Source organism: Bidens hawaiensis, unplaced genomic scaffold, assembly GCF_021521415.1.
Source record: "Bidens hawaiensis isolate Kalapana, Puna unplaced genomic scaffold, B.hawaiensis_p1.1 tig00000780_1, whole genome shotgun sequence".
Lineage (NCBI taxonomy): Eukaryota > Viridiplantae > Streptophyta > Magnoliopsida > Asterales > Asteraceae > Bidens > Bidens hawaiensis.
Genome location: NW_027491045.1, coordinates 3,931,869 through 3,956,104, shown reverse-complemented (window position 1 = coordinate 3,956,104; position 24,236 = coordinate 3,931,869). Strand labels below are relative to the sequence as shown.

Sequence of the window (24,236 nt, the reverse complement as noted above, 5' to 3'; positions counted from 1 at the left end):
ATAAAGCTATTACTTTCACACCTCTCTCTCTTTTTAGATATCTATAGATAAAGAGAGAGATCCACTGCGTGAGCAACCCGACTGTGCGTTACATGTGCTCTACAGGCTGCACTCCATCTTTCTTCCCCCTTTTTCTTTTTATTTGGAAGACGGGCGTTGCGTTTGGTTCGAAAGGCAAGGTTTTCAGTATGTCTCCAGAAAGGCCCCCACTAGTCCGGCTAGCTAGTGAGTGGTTCTTTCGGGCGGGAAGCAGGCCGGGCCCTACGGGCGGGCATCCCCCGCAACGCAAGCAGCATTGTTCGCCACCCCCCGAGAAGCAAAAGATTCTAGAGTCCAGGCTGTAAATACATGCATAGATAGTGGTCTAATGACAAGGCCGACGACGGAAGCTCGGGATGGAGCCGTATGATGCGGAAGTCTCACGTACGGTTCCCTGAGAAGGGAGTGGCTACCTACTGGAGCTTCGACCAATCACCACCGGTCATTTCCGCTTTGGGGCCACCCCTTACTCTACCATTATTATAGGGGTATGGGGTTCGAGACAAAGAAAGATCAAGGCAGCATATCAGCTTTTCCTTTATACTTTACTTGGATCTGTTTTTATGCTATTAGCTATTCTGTTGATTCTTTTCCAAACAGGAACCACCGATTTACAAATTTTATTAACCACAGAATTTAGTGAGCGGCGCCAAATCTTTCTATGGATTGCTTTTTTCGCCTCTTTCACCGTCAAAGTGCCTATGGTACCAGTTCATATTTGGTTACCCGAAGCTCATGTAGAGGCACCTACGGCAGGATCCGTCATCTTGGCGGGAATTCTTTTAAAATTGGGAACCTACGGCTTTTTAAGATTTTCAATACCCATGTTTCCTGAAGCGACACTTTGTTTCACTCCTTTCATTTATACTTTAAGCACGATTGCTATAATATATACTTCCTTGACCACTTTAAGACAGATCGATCTTAAGAAGATCATTGCTTACTCCTCAGTAGCTCATATGAATCTGGTGACTATTGGTATGTTTAGTCTAAACATACAGGGAATTGGAGGTAGCATTCTACTGATGTTAAGTCATGGACTGGTTTCTTCAGCCCTTTTTCTTTGTGTTGGTGTTCTATATGACCGACATAAGACTCGACTTGTTAGATATTACGGAGGTTTAGTGAGCGCCATGCCGAATTTCTCTACCATTTTCTTCTTTTTCACTTTGGCCAATATGAGAGTTTACCTGGTACTAGCAGCTTTATCGGGGAATTTCTCATCTTAGTAGGAGCTTTCCAAAGAAATAGCTTAGTAGCCACATTAGCGGCGCTTGGGATGATTTTAGGCGCGGCGTATTCCCTTTGGCTATATAATCCAGGTATTGTAGACATTGCGTCTATCCCGGATTATTTTGAAATTGTAAGTTATTTATATTCATCCATATCGAATTCTAAAAAAAAAATACCATTTAGGCTGGCTCATTATCCATCAAATATCAAATAAAATCCTATAGATCTAGCAATGATGGAATTTCGATTCTATGAATCTCTGACTGGAATCTATGAGATAGGTGAAATAAAAATTGATACTGAACTTATTTTAAGATATGCAACTGGAACGGAATTTATAAAACAGTCCTAGAAAAAGAATTCTACCATTTAGGCTTACTCTGCTTTGGGATTTTTTTAGAATATCAAATATCAAAACTGATTCAGTTTCTTATATTATAATGTATAATATAATGTATAACGGTATTGAAATTCTAATTTACTTGAATATAATATTGAATACCAGAAAACTATATGAATGTTGTATTTATTAACTTAACATTAACACGCGCGGATATACCTAATCTATATTTCCGTCTTCTCTATTCTTTTAATGCCCTCCTGTCCTGTTACTTATTTTTGTTTTCGGTGAATAGATTAGAATATTTTTAGTACTAATCTATCTTTTATTTAAATATACCTAATCTATATTTCGAAGTACTATTCGAAGCTAAAAAAATAAATAATCAAGATTACTTATTTTGGTTTTCGTCTCACGGATCTTGGTTCGCGCTTTATGGCATTTCCAAAAAGAAAAAATCCAATCCCGCAAAGGATTGTTCATGGAACTACTATCGAGATTCTTCGGACCATATTTCCTAGTATCATCCTGATGTTCATTGCTATACCATCATTTGCTCTCTTATACTCAATGGACGAGGTAGTAGTAAATCCAGCCATTACTATCAAAGCTATTGGACATCAATGGTATCGGAGTGCGCCTCTTCACGAGGGTGATTTAAGTGCAACGAAATGCCTTAAGAATATGGTTCGCGAAGCATCTGGCTTACCGGTAATCTCCCATTCCCGCCGTCGAGACTTAAATAACTATAGCATGCCAGAAACGGGGAGTTGAGATGGTTAGACCTATACCCCGAAATGCTCCCAACAAAGAATATACAAAACCTCTAGGTTTTGGTTTTTTCGGTTTTCGGTTTCAGTTTTTAGGTTTACTGTTTTTAGGTTATTTTCGGTTAGGTTATAGGCGTTTTTTTTTCAATTATGTGTAGACATTGCAAAAAAATAAAAATAAAAAATGAAAATGATCGTTCTAAGCTTGTAAGAGTGTATTAGAGTACAACAAATATATTAAACATAAAAAACAAAAATAGACGCATGTTACATGGAACCATACGAATACAAAGTTGCAAGAAATTAAGTTTGAAAACATAAAAGAAAGTTACTTAATTATATATTTTAAGGTTTAGTTTTATGATCAGTACTAAAATATTTGTCTAAATGAATATCAAATAAAGAACCAAACATGCACTCATGCACTCATGAATGTATGTGAACGAACGAAACATGTGGTTGTGTTCAACAGTCTAGCTAAATATTGAAAAAAATGGTAATAATATTTTATTTATTATTAAATAAGCGAACATGCGTATATTTCCAGCTGAATGAGTATTGAATTAGTCATTGAACTACTATTTCGTTTAAAACATTATTCTACGTAACAATCTCATAATATATGAAGTTTTGAATGGTTTAAAAGGTTTTGGAAATATATGGGGAATTTGTACAAAAGTTATAGTTGGTGTTTGTTTTGTATAAGACATGAGGATATGAATCTAGGATACAGATCGATGGTGTTGGAAAAATGTTTTTCCCACTTAAGGGTAAAAGTGTATTCTTCATTAACTTTGGATTTGAACATAAGTATTTATTACCGGTATCGGTTAATACAAGCATAATATATTGGGTTTGTGTTGTTCCTGTGAGAGACTGAGATCTTTGCAACAATATAAACTTCGTCTAAAATGAAACCAGTGTTTGAAGTTGCGTGTTTAAAACTGTTATAATAGTGATAATGTGAAAGAAAAAACGTGAAATGAGTGGCCCACACATGCTCGCTACTAAGCTCTTGGTTAGCTAGAGCATTCACAACAACAAACCTTTAAAAACCACCACATCAGATTCCAAACTTTTCTCAAAAACCTTACTTTTTTCCACAACAATAAACCTCTACAAACCTATTAAAAAATTATTAAAGTTATATACATATAATGTCTGTATATATATATATGTATGTGAGATAGAAAGAGAGAGTGAATATGCACGTAAAGTTTGTTTCAAGTTTGCATGAGCAAACTTTCATCTCAAGGACCTCTCTCTATAATGATGGACTTGGCTTTTCTCGAGTTTGCCGCCCGCCACGCAGATTCAGACCTAGGGAGATGGAGCCTGTTGTGGATGCTCTAACAACCACATGCGCCTTGGATTGGCAGGGTAATTCTCGACCCACCAGGTCACTATCGAGCTCTCATCTACTATTAAGCTACTAGTTCGCTACCGACCTATGGGTTTGCTAGACCTCCCGATTTACTATTGATGCGCTAAAATAAAGAAAAAAAGCGGTTTCGGTCAAAGTTTTTTTTTAGCATAATAGATGACACTAAAAACGTTTAATACATTATATTTTTTGTTTAATACCAGATAAAACTGTTTCGACTTTGTTTCACTATAAATACTCCTTTAGCCTCAACCGAAAACGCATTATTGAGTTACAAACACGCACTCAAAACATTTTCCTTCTTGATTTTCGTGCCGCATATTTTTTAGGTATCCGTATCGGTACTCATGTTTTCTCGACTGCGTACGCTTTTCTTTTTATCATTATTTCGTATTGTTTGTAAGATATTTTATTTGTACGATCCATATTAGAAAATATATGATTTCAGAACATGTTTAAAATAATTTGATTTTGATGTCTTGTCGGTTGTTATAGTAAACAACAACTTTGCATTTCTTATATTAAGTGTTAATGCCTACTTTTGATTCCTTATTATTTTGTTGTCACAATAAACAAAGTTTGTGGTCCGTGCGACTGTGACTTCGCGTTCAGCTTAAAGCCGAAAACTATATGATAAAATCTTGAATTATATTTTTGTGTACGTGATTTATATTATTTCCTACGAAATCCGTTGTAGAAAAATGTCATTTTCTAGTAGTGATTGTCCCAACTAGAAAATGACCAAAATAATTAATAAATGTATTTTTTTGTTGGAAAGTTAGCAACGGTTTTTGTTGGAAATTAGTTGATATTAAATGTTGTAAGAAATTTGTAGGAAATTTTCATAAGAAAATGAGGTATTTTCTAGCAGTGGTGCAGTGTCACTAAAGAAGTACCATGACTGTTTAAATGCTCACAAATGGTTTACACTTTACATACATTACTATCACCAACACCACATCATCCCGCATACAATATACAACGAAGCCCGTTAAAACCTAAGAAAAGTAACACGACACAAATTTGTTTCCGGTAAATTCTTGTGATACCGAAAACTAGAAAAAAGAGACTTTCGGTGACGGATTATCGAATGAGCACCTCTGCGTCTCACGGTGCCTACGCAAATTTGAGACGACTATGTCTAGAATCCAGATAAAAGAAGAGACGTGTGTGGTTCAAATCTAGATTTCAAATCTATATTTGCAATCTAGATTTGAACCACACACGTATCTTCTTTTATCTAGATTCTAGACATAGTCGTCTCAAATTTGTGATCAAGAGCAACTGATCGATTATCAATAACTAAGTAATTACTTCCGAGAAAAGGCAACGGCAAAGTTACTTCTAAAGATAATCGAATTAAAAGCCAACATATTTAACGTCAACTCTCAAACTTTTCACGAAACATTGCATGTGTTGTTTCCACTAAACGTTGCAATGGTTAACGCACGAACTATAAAACTAACGTTTTAGTCTATTTCGGATGCAAGTTTCACAACAGCAACATACATATTCCCGTTCTTGATTCTTTCTAAAATCAAATTATCTGATTAAGATTTTGAGAGTACTCTAGCTAGATACAATACTTCAATCTGATAGTGATTAATTAAACACGCGGTTTCAGAATAATAATCCCGACAATTACAAACACAAAACTACATTTACGTGACGAATACTAATATTGACAAATGCTATAAAAGAATAAAAATCTAGAACCTTGTTTAACTAAACTACAACGAATATTAACGTCGAGTGTGTGCAAGATTAATCAGCATTATGAAGATCTTTAATTAGTTGTAGTTTCTAGTTTCTACAACTTGTATTGTGTCAAGAACTGGACTTGCAGCTTCAGTAGTAGATAACACACTAACTGCTGGACTATTATTATTATTATTATTTGTAACATTCTACTTTTGGTTACAATAATAAAATAAATTTTGTTATTTTATAGTGGGTCGTTATCGGTTTAAATAAATAGAATACGAGTTGGGCTAGTGTTGGGTAAATGAATATGGGTTATGGACTTGGGTAGGAAAGAAAGAAGGAAAGACCATGGGCTTAAGCCCATGATCCATAAATATATAAACCCTTAATCACCATTTAATTCCTCATTTACACATATTCCATACACCACCAAAACACACACTTAAGCTTTCTCTCTAGTTCTCTCCCTATCTAAACCGAAACCAAGAAGGAAACCAAGCACCGACCCAAGGTAATGATAGTATGATGTTGTTTTAGCTTAAACCCGTTAGATATGGTCACGAAACGACGAGCCGACACCGTTAAACCGTTTAAATCACGAGATCCGGATGGAATCGGGTATAAACCGAACCTAGGATGAGCTTAGGGATCGCCCTAGCTCAGATCTGGATCGAACGGGACGAAAAACGGGGTAAACAACGTTTTTCCGGCCACCGCCCGGTTTTCCGGCACTGCGGCGCCTGAAAGACGGCGCCGGAAAGGAGGCTGGGGTATTTAAGGATGTCAGGGAATGTTCCTGACATTCTCTGACAAAACCTAACCCTAATTCACTACGGGTTAATAACGAATGAGCTTTATGTGGTTCGTTACGGAAGAACCCTGGTTCGTTAGGCTAGTTCTCTAAGGAAGAATAACGAACCAGTTGAGCGATTCGTTATGATTTACAGTTCGCTATGAAAGACCACTTCGCTATAAAGTTCAATTCGTTAAGAAGGTCCATAAGTGGTGATTCGTTATGGTATAACGAATCAGAACTCCATTCGTTATAGAATTCTAATTCGTTAAAAGACTGAATAACGAATCTGATAACTAGATAACGAACTGAAGTTTAATAAAATGACAGAATGGTCCTTGGACTTAAAAAAGAATGAATTAATTACAAATAAGCCCTTGAACTTTTGAGTTAACGAATTAAATAATAAATTAAAGTCCTAATGGAAAATGTGTTACGACAGCTCGACCCCAGCCAGGGGCTCTGCCCCTTGGACCCTGCTAGGGGCTGGCGCCCCTAGACCCCGCTGCCAGGGGCGCTGCCCCCGGACTCCCGTTCGTTGAGGGTAATAATTAAGACTAGAAAGATGATATAAGTAGTGATAGTTAATTGATACGTGTAATTGTTATACAGTTAGTCGTGCACAGCTCAAGAAAGGAATTACCATAAACGGTGAACGTAACCGCATTCAGGTGAGTTTCTAGCCCCATTCCTTGTTATGTTTTCGGGGCTGTGTGCATACTCGATGTGATTAGTTAATACACTTATCCTAAGTGATAAGTGTATGCCATATATGTATTATGTGAAATGTATGAATGATTTCTTGCCAGTACATGAACGATCTTCGGAATGGTATGTACTGCCAGGAAATGGTTGATGTTATATGTTTGTTGTAAGATGAAGAATGAATGATGTATGTATGTGCGAAACTTACGATTATGTATATAGAAAGTATGTTAAGGAGATAGGGAAGAAAGGGTACCGAACCCTAATAATATCCGAGGATGGAGGGTGACCGGACCCTGATAATATCCAAGGATGGAGGGTACGAGACCCTAATAATATCCGAGGATGGAGGGTACCGGACCCTAATAATATCCGAGGTATGTATGGCGAATACTCTTTATAACGTAAGGCTTGTTATGAATGAATATGAAAGAACGATGGACAGATTAAGTATATAATGCGTACCTACGGGAACGTATATGTGTATGTAAAGTAAGTTATGTGATTAACTCACTCAGCGTAGCTGACTTTTAGTATGCACGCAGGCAAATAGGTTGAGGCAGCTCGCGTGATTGAAGACACATGGCATGGAATCGAAGATACTGGCATCTCGAAGAAATGTTGTGATGTTTTAAAGACTATGTTTTGTTTTAAATGACTGAATGTTTTATAAGACAAGATTTGGAGGTTATGTAAGATAATATGGTTGAAGTTTTATATTCCGCGTAAAGTTTTAATTAACTCTGATTTGTATAACTGTGTTTATGAGTAAATCCAACACCAAAGTAGGGCTACCAGTAATGGGGCCTTACATTATTATTATTATTATTATTATTAAACTCCACAACTGCTGTTTCCAGGATTGATGTTTTGGATTTATTATCCTTAAACGCATCAAATCTTCCCGCAATAACAACAATCTTTTGGCAAACTCGATGAGCTTGTGACACCAACATTTCTCTATTTTTATACGAAAACATGACCAAGAAAACTAGGAGAGCCGAAGTTGATGAGAATCCGGCAATTAGGAAAACTCCCTTGAAGCTATCTAGCCCAAGCCCTTGAGGGCTCGCTTGAGCTCGATCCTGCTGATCACAACTGCCGTCTTCTCTAAACCAGTGGTTTGTTATGTTCGACAATTGCTTCTTTGTCACTTCCAGCATTGCCTTAGAAACATCATGGACCAGAGGGGACCCTTTTGGAAATGCCTGAATATATATACACAATACAATCATTATCGAACACTACGAATCAAAAGTCTTTCATGAACAACTAATATAAGATTTTCTTTTAAAACTACGGTCAGTGAACCTTTCGCAAACCGTTAGGCAGGAGGTTCGTTTATGTTTGTTCATTTTACAAATGAATGAACATATATTAACAAAAAAAATGTGTTCATATAATTTATAAGCAAACGAATACGAACACATGTTTTGTTGGTTCATTTAAGTTCGTGAATGTTCGTTTACATATTAATTGAAATAATTACATATTATTTGAATGATTCCCGAAACTCCTCCGTTTTGACTTCCTAACTTAAGGGCCTCGTCGTACTCCTCAAACGTGCTGTAGTTTTTCAACTGGGCATCCTTAAAACCCATGTCTTTCAACATGTCCCTAACTAAAGAACCTTCTTGGTATCCTACAGATTCTCCCTTGCTCATGATCTCATTAATGTCGGTGTAAATAGGTCGAAGCTGTTGTCCTGTTAACGTAGATGACAAGCTTGCAGTTTAGCTCGAGGTTATGACGAGCACCAAAAACACCTACACGATCACCACGAATCTCGATAAGTTGCTGATCAACTTCTCCCCTAAATAAATTGGTAATAAAGTTAGTGAAAGTTGAAGGTCATGTGTGTATTAACTTTATAGGGGAAAGTTAACGTACAAACTAAATCAGCGTGCTAACTCTGAGAATCAAGTAGTGTAATTATATATACAAGTAATGTAATTATGTAATTACATCGTAATGTAATTACACTACACTATAATTACACTATGTTGCATATATAATCACACTACTTGATTGTTAAGTGGGTCGAACGAAATTGATTCAACAGCCAAGAAAGAAGAAGGAATGCAGGAAGAAAATAGAGAGGAAAGCTGGGGCAATTTTCTGATAATTTATTCCAAAACCAAAATTAACAATTTAAAGGAAAACAACTAGAAAACTTCAAACTACTCCTAACAACTAGGAACTGAACGTTACTGTTACCGGAAAAGTGGGCATACCCATTATTTCCTTTATTTAAACCATAACAAAACAAGACTAAATCAATAAAAACGTTGGTTCACTGCATGCTCAGTTATCTCAGACTTGGGCTTCTGAACTTGTCTTTGGGCTTTCATCTTCTTGGGCCTGCATGATAAGCATGGGCTTTGACCCGTAACATTGATTCTCACAGTTAGCACGTTAATTTAATTTGTAATTGATCAAAACCCTAACTTTACTTACTGTGTGCATAAACAAGTGTGGAGAAAGAAAACCATAAGAGCATTCCCACTTGTTTGTGAGGGGGGCCTCTGAACTCTTCGTTTACACGATGCTCGATAACCCATACCACGAGTCCAGTGTATATGAAAAACGCTCCAGTTGTTATCCAAAGCTCTTTTTCTAAGGGCTTCAAGAAAATCCATGCACTCTTTCTCTCATCTTCGTTTGGAACAATCAATGACACGCATGCTTCGGTGTATGGAAATGTGAAAGATACCTTATCCGATCCGGTCTGCAAGTATTGAAATGTCTCCAACCTCCGCATCGTATCCCTGTTACATTATTCAAACATTATAAACACATTTTTATTCATAAAATTAAAAACATATACACATTATCTGTCTAATTTAATTACCCCTTTAGAGAGATTGTAAACAAGATCATCATAGCTTCCTGCAGGTCTCATCCCATCAGAAGTAACAAAGGGCACAAATTCGGGTTTGAGAGCATAAGGCAATGTGTCAATGATCGCATTAAAAACATCGACACAGAAACTGGTCATGATAACTTGACCGGTTTTCTGGTCGATATCTGTATTGATAAACTCATTAAACCCCCCTTTTGCTGGAACCCCGACTCTCAACATATTCTTGTTGTTAGTCGGGATCTCCCAACCTTTAGGGATAATATGACTATCACCGGGCCATGTGACCGGCTTAAGGCCCTTTGTTTCATCTCTTAACTTCTTTGAAATACCATTGTAATGAATCCAAAATCTGATAACTTTCTCGCCGTTCCCAATAATATTCACTATTTGGTACACCGACGATTGTAATTGCCCGTGAATCACGTTGAAGTCACCACTTAGCCCTTCAAATCTAAAATTACGCATCATTCGAATGAGCCCATCAGAATCCCGGATCTTCTCTAATGTCATTGCTAGACCGAAAACACTATCATACAACCTTATTCCTGTCATGTCAAGCTTTGCTACATCATCCTCAGGATACTTATTCCGGAATTCCCATTTCCATCTTTTCTCAAACTCGATTAACTCACTCGATTTTGGGGCATACGGCTTCACACCAACTACTCCTTGCATGGAGTCATCTTTATGATCCAAATAATGCAACCGACTCGTTATCCATTCGGTTATTATCCAAACATACCCTTCTTCCATCATTCCCGCTTCATTAATTTTCTTGAAAAACCTTGAAGCCAAGTCGGGTAGCATATGTACCACAAAAACCCGAGTCTGCATCGTCTTCAGTTTGTAAAGCTCAAGGAGTATACAATCGTCAGAAGCCGAAGGATGTAAGACTATTTGGTGCATAACTTTGGTACCAATGTTCATCATGGCATCAGATAAATAAGGAACTAAACCTCTTCCATACTCACCATATTCATACACAAACACAATCTCACTCCAACTAAAGTGTTTGATTAATTCCGTAATAGGTTTGAGTTGTGGCGTCGAATCATGAGCTGAGCGGATAAAATAAACGTTATCCTTTGGTGAAAGTGATGGGCTTGCTGCTGGAGAAATAATTGGTACCTTTGATTTGTAACCAAGCTCTATGACAAAGTCTGCTTGTGAGGATGTCATGGGACCAATAATCGCCGTGACTTGAACATTTTTTATCAGGTCCATTGCCGCAGAAGCTGCTTGCACCTTGTCTTGTTTGGAATCACGAAAGTAAGGGGTGATCACCGTCGTGTAGTTGTCATGTTTTCGATAGAAATCGTCTATAGCCATCGAAATGCAAGTCTTGCTCATCTTACCGACGCTAGTATCCATATCAAGAATCACTCCAACTCGTACTTGTTCGATCTTTGTTTTGCCATTAACTACACATGATAACAAGCTCAAGCTCACCATCATAACAAAGATTAACATAGGATGATATGAATAATATGATGACATGTTTCTTTGTTTCTTTAATATTATGGGGTCAAGAATAAAGATAAGAAAGGTGATAGAATGAAATTAGAGAGTGACACAAGCGGACCTTGATTCCTAAAGGGAAAACACGAACTTGATCTTCATGTGATTATAAAGAATGTTAATAGTATGACTACTTCTTGCAATCAGTCAAAACATTGACTTGGTCTAACTTAACACTTGATTCTTGTTATTAGTTTATTGGATGACGTCATGACTTTTCTTGAATTAAGACGTAACTCAAAAGACCATGGAATATTACGAAAGTACTTATGATTGATGCACAAGTAAAGAAATTATTCTTTATTATTTTTTATTAAAAGTATAAGTAAAGATTCATGGCTGATTTTTATTCTTCTAGTACGTTCATGAGAAATATCTAGGTTCACTACATGTGCAATATTTTATTTTTATTCGTATAATATATGTTACTCTATCTCTAGACTTATTAGACATTTGGTATATATTTGAAACTAGTAATTTATCCGCGCTTTGCGCGGCTTCCGGGTGTTGAGGCATTAAGTCGATATGAATTCAGTCATTTTTTGTTACATTCATTACACTACCAGAACATAAACATAAACAAAAACAAAAACAAAAACAAAAAAATTTAAAAATCAAAGAGGACTAACGGGGTGATGTTGTTCGGAAAAACTCGGGCGTTGGTAAAACCCAAACTGTGTCGGTCTCATGCGTTGAGGCGGTAAGTCTGTGCAAATTTGATGTGTTTACGGCATGTCATTACACTTTTGGTTACATTTGTTACGGTGGCGGAAAAATACAAATACCAACAATATAAATATTGATGTGGGCCAATAAGGTGGCGACAGTTGGTAAAATCGAATGTTCGTAAAACCCGAGCAACGTCGGTCTCGAGCGTTGATGCGGGTGAGTCTACGTGAAGATTTCGATTTTCATGATCTTCGTTACGGTACCGTAACTAAAACAAAAAAGTTGTTCGGTTACGATGCCTGAAGTAAAAAAAAAGATATATATAAATTGAGGTGGACCAATGGGGTGACGTTGGTCAAACTTAGGCGTTGAGACGGTTAGTCTACGCAAATTCGGTCGGTTCCATCACATTCATTACGGTACCGAAACTAAAACAAAAAAGTTCGGTCGGTTTAGCGTTACGTTTTGGTTGGTTCCGTCACATTCATTATGTTACCGAACCTAAAACAAAAGAGTTCTATCGATTAGCGTTATCTTTGTTATGATACCTAAACAAAAAAAACAAAAAAGATTGGCCGGTGCGACGCCAGACCTCACATTTACTTGTATTAGATAATAGATAATAGATAATAGATAATATATATGATCATTCTTTAAATGTGATGAAGATATTATGATTTCCGTTTTCTAGGCTTTTGGTTTAATGGTGGATAACAAAGGTGTCACTAAAAGTCCAAAAAGTTTATGATGTGTTGCTCGAGACCCCATCATATTGGACCATGGTTTTTAGTTAAGGAAAATTGGATTTAAATAATCACACCTTTAATGGATTGGCCAATAATAATCTCACCTCCGGTATTTCCCGCTGACAGTCCCACCTTTTCAAGGTTTTTTGTTTTATGATCCCTCGTTAAAAATAATTAACGGGGTTAAGTTTTGGCTGATGTGACTGGTGACATGGATTTTTCATTATCCTACATGGATTTTTACCTTTTTCCCCCCTCTCTGACTAATTACGTGGAATACACACCCATTTAACCCCAAAATTATGAATTGAGCCGATTGAATCCTGCGTATAACAAGGATGATTTTGGAATAAACGGCAGCTCCGATTTCATCGTAGTAAAGGGTGATTTTGGAATTGGGGTTCCGGGCAACAAAACCAACATCCTAGCTTCCTGAGTTTAGTGAGGTTGATGAGAGATTGAAGTGGGTTAGGGTTAGGGTTAGGGTTTGGACTCGGAACTGGGGGATTTGTGGGCGGAGGATGAGCCGGATAATGAAGATGATGACGCCGGTGAGGAGGATGCAGCCGATTAAGAAGGCGAAGAAGCGGTGGGCGAAGGTGGCGCGTGGACGGGACGCACAGTATGGGTTTGGGGTGACGTGGAAGTATGTGGATTGGGGTTGTGGTGGGTAAGTGGTGGTGGTGGTGGGGTAAGCTGGGTAGCCAGTGATCGGACGGGAGTGAATGGATCGTGTAGAATGATGAACGGTGGCGGTCGTGGATGATGAACGGCTACCGGTTTTCGATCGTGTAGAATGATTTCAGGTGGCTCAATTCATAATTTTGGGGGCTAAATGAGTGTGTATTCCACGTAATTAATCAGAGAGAGGAAAATATAAAGGGAAAATCCATGTAGGATAATGAAAAATCCATGTCACCAGCCACATCAGCCAAAACTTAACCCCGTTAATTATTCTTAACGGGGGATCATAAAACAAAAAACCTTGAAAATGTGGGACTGCCAGCGGGAAATACCGGAGGTGGGATTATTATTGGCCAATCCATTAAAGGTGGGATTATTTAAATCCAATTTTCCTTTAGTTAAATACGATGTAATTAACTAACGGACAGGTCTAGGGATGAACCAGGACGGGATGCAAGGCCAGGCGGAAAGGCTGATCAGCGACTGGCTGAAGAAGGACAACCGGTGTGGCTTGGGAATGTGGGATGCGGGAAGAGTGGTAACTCCATTCCGAACAGGAGAAAACGTAAATAAAGAAATTGGCTTGGGAAGGAGAGGTGTGTGATGTGCATTGGCGGAAGGTGGTGTCGGGTTCAACACACACCAATTATTTACGCGTTTTGGTGTTTAGAAATGTGTACCCACACCAGTTTTTATTATTCGAAGATTATTCTGAATACGCTTAAGGTTATTTGATTTGATTATTTTGATTTGTTGTCCGTAATTGACAAGTTCGCGCGTTTCTTAAATGGTTGATGTATCACAACAAAGTATGTGGTCCATGAGACTGTGACTTCGCATATAGCATAAAGCCGAGAACCATCGATTAATCATGATTCGTATAATTTTCTTAAATGGTTTATACTATTTCTTAGTTGCATGGTGATGAGGTATATATTGACGGAACCTATTACCGATATATCAGCACATAATAAACACATATATAGTCATTGAGAAACATGTGGAAGAACATATGCATTGTATTAATTGAAATGACAATTACATATATACCACAAAACTTACATTTACATGAAGGCTGTCATTATTGACAAATGCTATAAAATAATAAATATCTAGAAGCCAAAAGCTTGTTTTATTAAACTACTCACAAAATATTAATGAGAAGTGTATGTAAGACTAGTTAGCATATATTATGGACATGTTTAATAACTTAATTAGTTATGATTTCTACAACTTGTGTTGTGTCAAGAACTGGACTTCCAGGTTCAGTAGTAGAAAAACCTCCTGCTTCTTGATGAAACACATCAACTGCTGGACAAATATTATTATTCACCATCATCATCATCATCGTACTCAGTATATCCCACCAATAGCAATGCTATGGTAGGGTCTGAGGAGGGTAAGATGTAGACAGCCTTACCTCTATCCCATAGGGATAGAGAGGCTGCTTCCGGTGAGACCCCCGGCTCGATAGTAGTTTTGCATCAAGCCTTGGACATAAGGCACATAGCACTCAATCATCGGGACACCGGCTGATCGGTGCATGTGCCCTTGTCTTTCGGCTATCAACGCCACCACATGATGCCTGATTAACCTTCCGCCACTTTTAACGTTATTTTCACGAGATTAGTAAAATAACGTCAAAATTAGTGCAATTTTACTTTTGCCCACCCGAGGGTTCACACATATATACATTATATGCGCGCACCGCAAGCAGGGCGTAAAATATTATTATTATTATTATTATTATTATTATTATTATTATTATTATTATTATTATTATTATCATCATCATCATCATCATCATCATCATCATCATCATCATCAACTGCTGCTTCTGGGATTGATGTAATTTTGGATTTATTATCCTTAAACACATCAAATCTTTCGGCAATAGCCGCAATCTTTTGGCTAACTGAATGATCATGCGACTCCAGCATTTCCCTATTTTGGTACAGAAACCTGAAGGTGAAAATCAGGAGAGCCGAGGTTGACGATAGCCCGGCAATGAGGAAAACTCCCTTAAAGCTATCCATCCCGAGCCCATGAGGGTTCGTTTGAGCTCGATCTTTTGGATCACAACTGGCGTCTTCTCTAAACCAGTGATTGGTTATGTTCAACAATTGCTTCTCTGTTACTTGTAGTACTGCCTTAGAAACATCATGGGCCAAAGAGGATCCTATTGGAAATGCCTGAATACATATATATACAATAAAATCATTATCGAACACTACAAATCAGAAGTCTTTCAAGAACAACTAATATAAGATTTTCTTTTTTAAAAAATGGTGTTATGTGAGAAATCATTTCATTTATGGTATTGTTTTTGAGAACTTATCACATCTAGTGCTTCCGTGGTTTAACACTATGGTCAATGAACCGAATGTTTAGTGAACTGTTCGACACGAAGTTCGTTCATATTATATGTTCGTGGATGTTCGTTTAATTAAATATTATTCGGATGAAATCGTTTTATATTTGTTCATTTGTGTTTTTTTACATTTGTTCATATATGTTCATTTATCTTTGTTTATTTATGTTCATGAATGTTCGTTTGGATTTTAAATGAAAGAACATAAACAAATTAACACAAACATGTTCACTTTAAGCGAACAAACATTAACACAAATATTTGTCCGATTAACTGATTAAGGGATCATGTTCATTTACAGGCGTAACCGTCTGTCACAATTTCTTGCAAGTTACCAAAACATAAACACTAGATGTGAAAACGTCTCAAAAACCATACAAAATATAAAGAGATGACTAATGAGATACACGAATGAAACTTACGAAGCCGAAGCCTGCTGTTTTGTTAGTCGGACCGGTCATGGTGTACTTGTTACAATATCTAGCCAGAAAAACTCTAATATAAGGGAGCTCTTCCATAACTCCAGAAACTCCTCCTTTTTGACTTCCTAATTTAAGTGCCTCATCATACTGCTCAAATGTGCTGTAGTTTTTCAACTGAGTATCCTTAAAACCCATTTTTTCCAACATGTCCCTAACAAAAGAACCATCTTGGTATCCTACTGATTCACCATTTCTCATGATCTCATTGATGTCGGCGTAGATTGGTTGAATCTGTGGTACTGTTAACGTAGATGACAAGCTTGCGGTGTAGCTAGAGGTTATGACGAGCACCACAAACACCCACACGATCACCACGAATCTCGATAAGTTGCTGATCAACTTCTCCCCTAAATAAATTGGTAATAAAATTAGTAAAAGTTGAAGGTCATGTGTGTATTAACTTATATGAAGCACTTACTGTGTGCATAAACAAGTGTGGAGAAGGAAAACCATAAGAGCATTCCCACTTGTTTATGACGAGGGCCTCGGAACTCTTCATTTACACGATGCTCGATAACCCATACCACGATTCCAGTGTATACGAAAAACGCCCCGGTAGTTATCCAAAGCTCATTTTCTAAGGGTTTCATGAAGATCCATGAACTCTTTCTCTTGTCTTCAATTGGAACAATCAATGACACGCCTGCTTCGGTGTATGGAAATGTGAAAGATACCTTATCAGACCGGTTTGCAAGTATTGTAACGTCTCCAACCACCGCATCGTATCCCTGTTACATTATTCAAACATTATAAACCAACATTATATTGCATCATGAGCTACAAAAACATTTCTTTAGTTCATGCATAGGTATGGATCCATGACTCACTTCACAAGAGGTACTTTCTTGAACATTATTCAAATAAGGGTTGGCCCATGGTAGGTGCGGCATTTTCATATTTATATTTGTACCCTTTTCCGATTGAGTCACCAACACTGCCAGAGGTGACATTACCTACTTTGGAGAACCTGTGACATAGGCGATATCCTAGTCACATCCACTGAGATGTCACCTACCAATATGCAGGTTCTTCAAAAGTAGGTACATGTTGCCCTCTGATAGACAGTTTGGCACAAATTTTTACCAAAGAAGCCCCCTACCATGGGCACAAGCGTTGAGTTAAAGATGCCATGATATATGCATACCATTTATATATATATATAAATCTGAAATTATATATAAATTAATAGTCTAATTTAGTTACCCCTCTAGAGAGATTGAGAACAAGATCATCATAGCTTCCTGCGGGTCTCTTGCCATCCGAAGCTACAAAAGGTACAAATTCATATTTGAAAGCATAAGGTAACACGTCAATTACCGCGTTAAAAACATCCACACAAAAACCGGTCATGATAACTTGACCGGTTTGCGTGTCAGTTTCCGCATTGATAAACTGATCAAACCCGCCTTTTGCTGGAACCCCGACTCTCAATATATTCTTGTTGCTCATCGGGATCTCCCAGCCTTTAGGGATAACATGACTCTCACCAGGCCATATGATAGGCTTAAGATCACCCTTTGTTTCATTGCTTAACTTCTTTGAAATGCCATATTTGGGACTCCAATATCCGATGATGTTCTCGCCATTCCCAATAATATTCAATATTTCGTAAACCGATGATTGTAATTGCCCGTGAATCACGTTGAAGTCACCACTTAGACCATCAAACCTGAAATTACGCATCATTCGAACGAGCTCATCAAAATCCTGGATCTTCTCCAGTGTCATTCCTAGACCAAAAACAATATCATACAACCTTAGCCCGGTCATGTCTAGCGCTGCCACGTCTTCCTCCGGATACTTACTCCTGAATTCCCGTTTCCATCTTTTTTCAAACTCGCTTAACTCACTGGATTTCGGGATATATGACTTCACACCAACTACTCCTTGCATAGAGTCATCTTTATGATCCAAATAATGCAACCGACTCATGATCCCTTCGGTTATTATCCAAACGTACCCTTCTTCCATCATTCCAGCTTCATTAACTATCTTGAAAAACCGTGAAGCCAAATCCGATAACATATGTACCACGAAAACCCGAGTTTGCATCGTCTTTAGCTTGTAAAGCTCAAGGAGTATCAAATCATCCGAACCTGAAGGATGTATAACTGTTTGACAAGTGACTTTAGTACCAATGTCCATCATGGCATCAGATAAATAAGGAACTAAACCTCTTCCATACTCACCATCTTCATAAACAAACACAATCTCACTCCAACTAAAATGATTTATTAATTCCGTAATAGGTTTGAGTTGTGACGTCGAATAATGACCTGACCGAATAAAATAATCGTTGTCCTTAGGAGAAAGTAATGGACTTGCTGCTGGAGATATAATTGGTACATTAGATTTGTTACCAAGCTCTATGACAAAGTCTGCTTGTGAGGATGTCATGGGACCAATAATCGCCGTGACTTGAACTTTTTTTATCAGGTCCATTGCCGCAGAAGCTGCTTGCACGTTGTCTTGTTTGGAATCGCGAAAGTAAGGGGTGATTATCGTCGAGTAGTTGTCGTGTTCTTCATAAAAATCTTGTAACGCCATAGTAATGCAAGTCTTGCTCATCTTACCGATGCTGGTATCCATATCGAGAATCACTCCTATTCGTACTTTGATCTTTGTTTCGCCTTTGGCCGCACATGATAACAAGCTCAAGTTCAAGCTCATCATCATAACAAAGATTAACATATGATGATATGAATCATATGATGACATGTTTCTTTGTTTGTTTAATCTAAGGTCAAGAATCAAGATAAGAAACGTGTGAGAATGAAATTATAGAGGGACACAAGTGTGGACCTTGATTCCCAAAGGGGAATAATATTTACATGTGAACCTCTTCATGTCATATTAAAGAATATATATATAAAGAATGTTATAGTGTATGACTACTTCTTGTAGTTAGTCAAACATTGATTGGGTCTAAACTTTATATTTGTTAATAGTTTATTGGATGATGTCAAGACTTTTCATGAATAAGACATAATTCAAAGACCAAGATTTTGTTGATTCGAAAGTTCTATGATTGATGCATAGGTGAAGAATCATGATTCTTTATTAATGAAAGTAAAAGTAAAGATTTAAGACTAATTTTTTAGAAAACTTTTAATACGTTCATGCGAAATTTCTTAGGTTGCTAGTGAAGCGATCATGTTGGACTATGGCGTTGGATTTATTATTGAACCGTTGTTTTAATTATATGTGGGTTACTGTACAAGGAAGGAGTCCTAAAGTGAAAGTAAAGTTAATTAGAGGTTATAAAAGTTTGGATTAATATGACTTAATTGTTTTTATTATTATTTTGTTAGACTCGTTGTTATAGTCTCAATGAGTTTATTTTTAGCTATATATATAAAACCATGATAAGGGTTGTAATTAAGTTTTTGGTTGTTTTTTCGGTTAATAGAATTAAGAGAGTTTATTCCTAAATTAATCGTTTTACTCTAATATGTTTATATCAATTTACCGGTGTGATCACAAGATGAGCAATTGATTAAATAAGATGTATAAAAAGTCATGATGGGTTTGTAATGATGTTTGTGAATTGCACCATCGATCTGAGGGTGGATTTAATGCTCTTGGGTTGAATAGAAGCGGGGCATGAGGTGAGGTGACAAGGCTATCTAACTGAGATGGAGATGATGTGGCGTGGGATGTTGAAAGAGTGGGAACTCCATTCTAAATAGGAGAAAAGACAGGGAAATTGGCTTTGAGAAGGAGAGGAGTGGGGTGCATAGCGGTGTTCCTTGGCTTGGGATGAGGGAAGCGACGCAAGATGCTAGAGTAGGATTTGGTCACCCTTATAGCGAGATTATTTGTCTATAGGATTGTCACGTAAATACTAGAATAGCGGCCATTGTGATGGATAAAAAGGAAATTTGCGATGATGGCATCGGTGGTGCACAAGGGTGAATAAGAGAAACTCTGTTATAGCCATCACACGTTAAGGAGATCGATGGTCAAACAACCTCATACTATATTTATATGTTAAGTACAATATTGTTCTACTAAAAATCAATTGACCCAAGTTTTAAATAATAATTCCTATAAATAACTTAATTTGTTTGATTGATCTAATCACATAGATAGTCTTTTGAAAGTTGAATAAAAAAACCAAGTTTAAAATTTGCTAGTTTTTTCCCCCTCTTTTTTGACAACTAGACAGAGTTAATATTATAATAACCCCCTTATAATTACAAAAATGTTTTAATGTCTATTAAGTATATCTGGTTACCCATTTAAAATTCCATTTAAAATTGTTGACCGTTAAAAAAAAGTACACCCGGTTGCTCGATAACAAAGTTAAGTAAGATTATCAATTACATTAATTGATTAATATCCTTGGCTTTTATTTTTCAACATTTAAACACTTCAAAAATTAAAGCATTTGTTGATACCTGAAATTATCAACTCGTTACTAGTTAACTTTAGCACAAAATAAAAAAATAATAATAAAAGGAAAGGATTGAAGCATATAGCTCACCTTCAAAACCAAATTATATGAACAAAACTGAAATCACCTTTAAAACATATCAGCAAGTCAAAACATCTTAACAAAATTAAAATTAGGTTGAAAACGTAATATATGAATGAAGGTATGAACTAAAGAAAAAAAATTCCAAAATCTCAACTGAAAATATCAATATATTCTGATAAACCGATGCAACCTAATAGATAGAAATTTTATACTGATCTGACAAAAATTTCTTTTATGAATATGAGTTTTACATAATATAACAACCTTTAAATTTGTTGAACGTGTGAACAGTATCAATCATATAACATATGTGATACACGTGTATGAAACCATGTATTATACACATCATTGTCATTAGTTTGTTTTTTTTTGTTTTGGTTCTAATACACTTAATTCAAAAGTTTAACCATGTCTTACAAAATTTTGGCCGGTGGTTTTCCTTTTTCTTAATCTTCTAATTAACGTATCATCCTTATTATTATTACTGAACGTCCAACAGAATTATTTTATGAACAAACCCAATCACCTGGACTAACAAGGAATTCCTCTAACGACCAACACAGATTACACCTAGTACACCCTTATATAGGGATGAGCTTGGGATGGTATCGATCCTAAAATTTGAAACTATCAGGTAACGGTACTGAAATGTTCGAGTCAGTACAGGCACGTTACCATTTGTTCATGCAAAATTCGAGAAATACCAGTATTTTACCACTACCGAAACTCAAATCTTGGTATGGATTGTGTATTTAATAAATACACGTACCCGCTTTTCTCATCCCTACCTTTAATAATAAAATAATAATAATAATAATAATACTCCAATAAATAGAAAGAATAAAAGGAGCGGGTGTTTAATAAAAAGAAGGGTTTTCAGTTTTTCACTCTTCTAGGGTTTTGCCTCTGCGACTGACTGCGTTATCAATCAACGAAGAAGAAGACGATCAATAACATTAACAGCAGCAGCAGCCATGGCTACCAAAGTCCAGAGGATTATGACTCAACCAATCGTATGTATTCTCATTCATCCACAACAGCTACGTCTTGCCCTAATTAGTAATTCTCTTATTTTTCCCCAATTACTTTCTAATTTCATTTTATTTTTTTAAAATTTTTGCAGAATCTCATCTTTAGGTTCCTCCAGAGCGTAAGCTTTTGCCTCAACTGTCTTTAATTTTTTTATTTTGTTGGACAATTTGCTTATTATTATTATTTATTTATTTATTTATTTATTTATTTGGTGATACAGAAAGCACGTATACAGATATGGTTGTTTGAGCAGAAGGATTTGAGGATTGAAGGCCGTATAATTGTATGTGTAACAAACTACACTCACTTGCATTGTTTTAATTTTTAATTTTGTGGTTATTTGCTTAACTTAGGGGTGTCAACGAGTCGATCCCGAGCTTGACTAGGCTCGAGCTCGGCTAGTTTTGACTTACGAGAGCTCGAGCTTGGCTTGTTTTGAACTCTTTTTCTAAAGCTCGGATCGTTTATCGTTTATTGGGCTCGGCTTGTTTATTGTTTCTTAATTATTTTATAAAAGTTTTTTTTGTTGTTTTTAAATATTTTGAGAAAAACCTTAAACGAGCCTATGCTCGGCTTGAGCTCGTGTAGTATCTTAAATGAGCCAATGCTTGGCTGTGTAGCGTGAAACTAGTACATAGAAGTCTAATATAGGTCAAACTTAAAATTACACAAGGCTCGATAACTAAACGAGCTTTCGAAAAAACTTGGCTTGTTTTAAGCAGTTTGCCTTTTAGGATATTGAATATTAGGGTTACACTTTGATTTCGCGGTTAAATGTTCCAAGTTATAATTTTGTGTTTAATTGCTTTATAGGGTTTGTTTCTTTGAAATCAATGTGCCTTTGAAACGTCTCAACTACATTTTTGCTTTATATCTGATGTTAGGAGTAGAGTAAAATGGATACAAATATGCAACTTCCATCCAAATTAGTTTCTGGATGACTCAATTGACGTCAACCTTGGTTTAAAAAGAGTGTTTAGGTCTAGTCATCGCTCTATGTGCAGCCATATAAACTTTATACACAATAACAAGCCGTTTCTTTTTCTGCTCTGTTACATATCAAGCTTTTTAATCAAGTAAACTGTTTATAATTTTGTCATTCTTTTGGTCATTTTACATGGATGTTATTCAGCCTTTTCCAAAGACTATTCTTGACCAAATTTGACTCATATGTACATAAAGCGCGTAAGGCCTTGAGGCTTTATTCTGATCACATTGTGCTCTTGATGTGAGCTTTAGAAAAGCAAGACATCAACAATCATAGCATGCCTTTAACTCTGTTTTTTTTACCACTTTTAGGATTGGATACCGAACAAATTTGTGTTGAATGTTGAATAGTATGCCTTTAACTCTTGATGTTGAATGTTGATGTAAAGTCATGTTTTCTTTAGTTGACTTGCATATTTATAATTTCTCATGCTTTCCTTAAATATATCGTGTAGAATGTGTTTCTTATATAAAACTAGTTATGCAAAGTGGAGGGTGAATGGTACAAAAATATAGAATGTGAATATTATCTTCTTCTATGGTCAATGACTTAATGAAACTTATGTGTTTGATGTAGGGGTTTGATGAGTACATGAATTTGGTTCTTGATGAGGCTGAGGAAGTCAGCATAAAGAAAAAGACCCGAAAGCCTCTAGGTTTGTCATTTTTTTTATTATCTTGATATCCTGTGTTCATGTTTTCAGTGTATGTTGGATGATTTTCTAAGTTGAAGTTTTGTATATTTTCAGGCAAGATTCTGCTGAAAGGGGACAACATTACCCTCATGATGAACGCGTATGTGACTTGTTTTATATTACTCACTCTCAACTAATGTCTATTTTAGTTTTCACTGTGATTTACATTTTGTTTGTTTCCATGTTCAGGGGAAAGTAAGCAGAAGCATTTGTACGAGGAAGAGAGATGCTGAAAAGAAAGATTTGCAACTTGTGTTGGTATTTGTTTTGATGAGTGCTAGTTAGGGACTTTTGTGAGAATTGATCCAGCTTATGTTGATGTTTTTAGGTTTGTAAGCACCCAACTCTTATGTGTTACTATATGAGCAAAATCTTATTTGAAAGTTAAGCCGTTATTTTTGCGTAAAATCTTTACCATGAGAACTAGGCACAGAGCCATGAAATGGTGTTCTGATACAAAAGCAAGTATAGAATGCCTGGTGGGTGGGTTGGATTGACCTTAAGCATTAACATTGCCTTCATATTATCATGCTCTCATTAACATTGTAGTTCCAGTACATAGTTTAACTACATTTAAGCGCAGGTTCTATCAACAAATCTTTCCATCTACATAAGCCGATGTTCGAGACTGTAAACACACTAAATAGCTAGTGTGTTAGTTTGGGCTTTCTAGGGAGGTCTATCTATAAACTTATGATAAGTACCATGTTTTTATGTCTGTTGTATCTTTCTAATACTGTC

At 36.5% G+C, this 24,236-nt stretch overlaps 2 protein-coding genes and 1 pseudogene across 4 annotated transcripts in view; 1 reads left to right on the top strand and 2 right to left on the bottom strand.

The window, feature by feature from the left end:
* Positions 1 to 23,883, top strand: part of LOC143538731 (uncharacterized) — a 173,681-nt gene extending 149,798 nt beyond the window's left edge. The window contains exons 2-7 of one of the 2 annotated variants that reach the window (XM_077032217.1): positions 21,668 to 21,794; positions 21,905 to 21,931; positions 22,034 to 22,096; positions 23,378 to 23,456; positions 23,550 to 23,595; positions 23,685 to 23,883. In XM_077032217.1, the coding sequence (XP_076888332.1) occupies positions 21,756 to 21,794; positions 21,905 to 21,931; positions 22,034 to 22,096; positions 23,378 to 23,456; positions 23,550 to 23,595; positions 23,685 to 23,694 (264 nt within the window). In that variant the 5' untranslated portion in view covers positions 21,668 to 21,755 and the 3' untranslated portion in view covers positions 23,695 to 23,883. Of the gene's footprint in view, positions 1 to 21,631; positions 21,795 to 21,904; positions 21,932 to 22,033; positions 22,097 to 23,377; positions 23,457 to 23,549; positions 23,596 to 23,684 lie in introns of those variants that run through there. The other variant, XM_077032224.1, reaches the window with a different exon arrangement.
* LOC143535962 (glutamate receptor 2.7-like) lies at positions 7,760 to 11,421 on the bottom strand (annotated as a pseudogene). The gene is made up of 5 exons (XR_013135805.1): positions 9,820 to 11,421; positions 9,426 to 9,736; positions 8,458 to 8,781; positions 8,269 to 8,279; positions 7,760 to 8,212 (listed from the first exon to the last, which is right to left on the bottom strand). The product of XR_013135805.1 is annotated as a glutamate receptor 2.7-like (transcript).
* LOC143535951 (glutamate receptor 2.7-like) lies at positions 15,227 to 19,251 on the bottom strand (the record flags this gene model as incomplete). Its single annotated transcript, XM_077030062.1, has 4 exons — positions 17,505 to 19,251; positions 16,720 to 17,029; positions 16,242 to 16,648; positions 15,227 to 15,640 (listed from the first exon to the last, which is right to left on the bottom strand). Coding segments are annotated over exons 1-4 (2,646 nt in total), but the record flags the coding sequence as incomplete, so codon positions are not given.
* Positions 23,884 to 24,236: the final 353 nt, after the last annotated feature.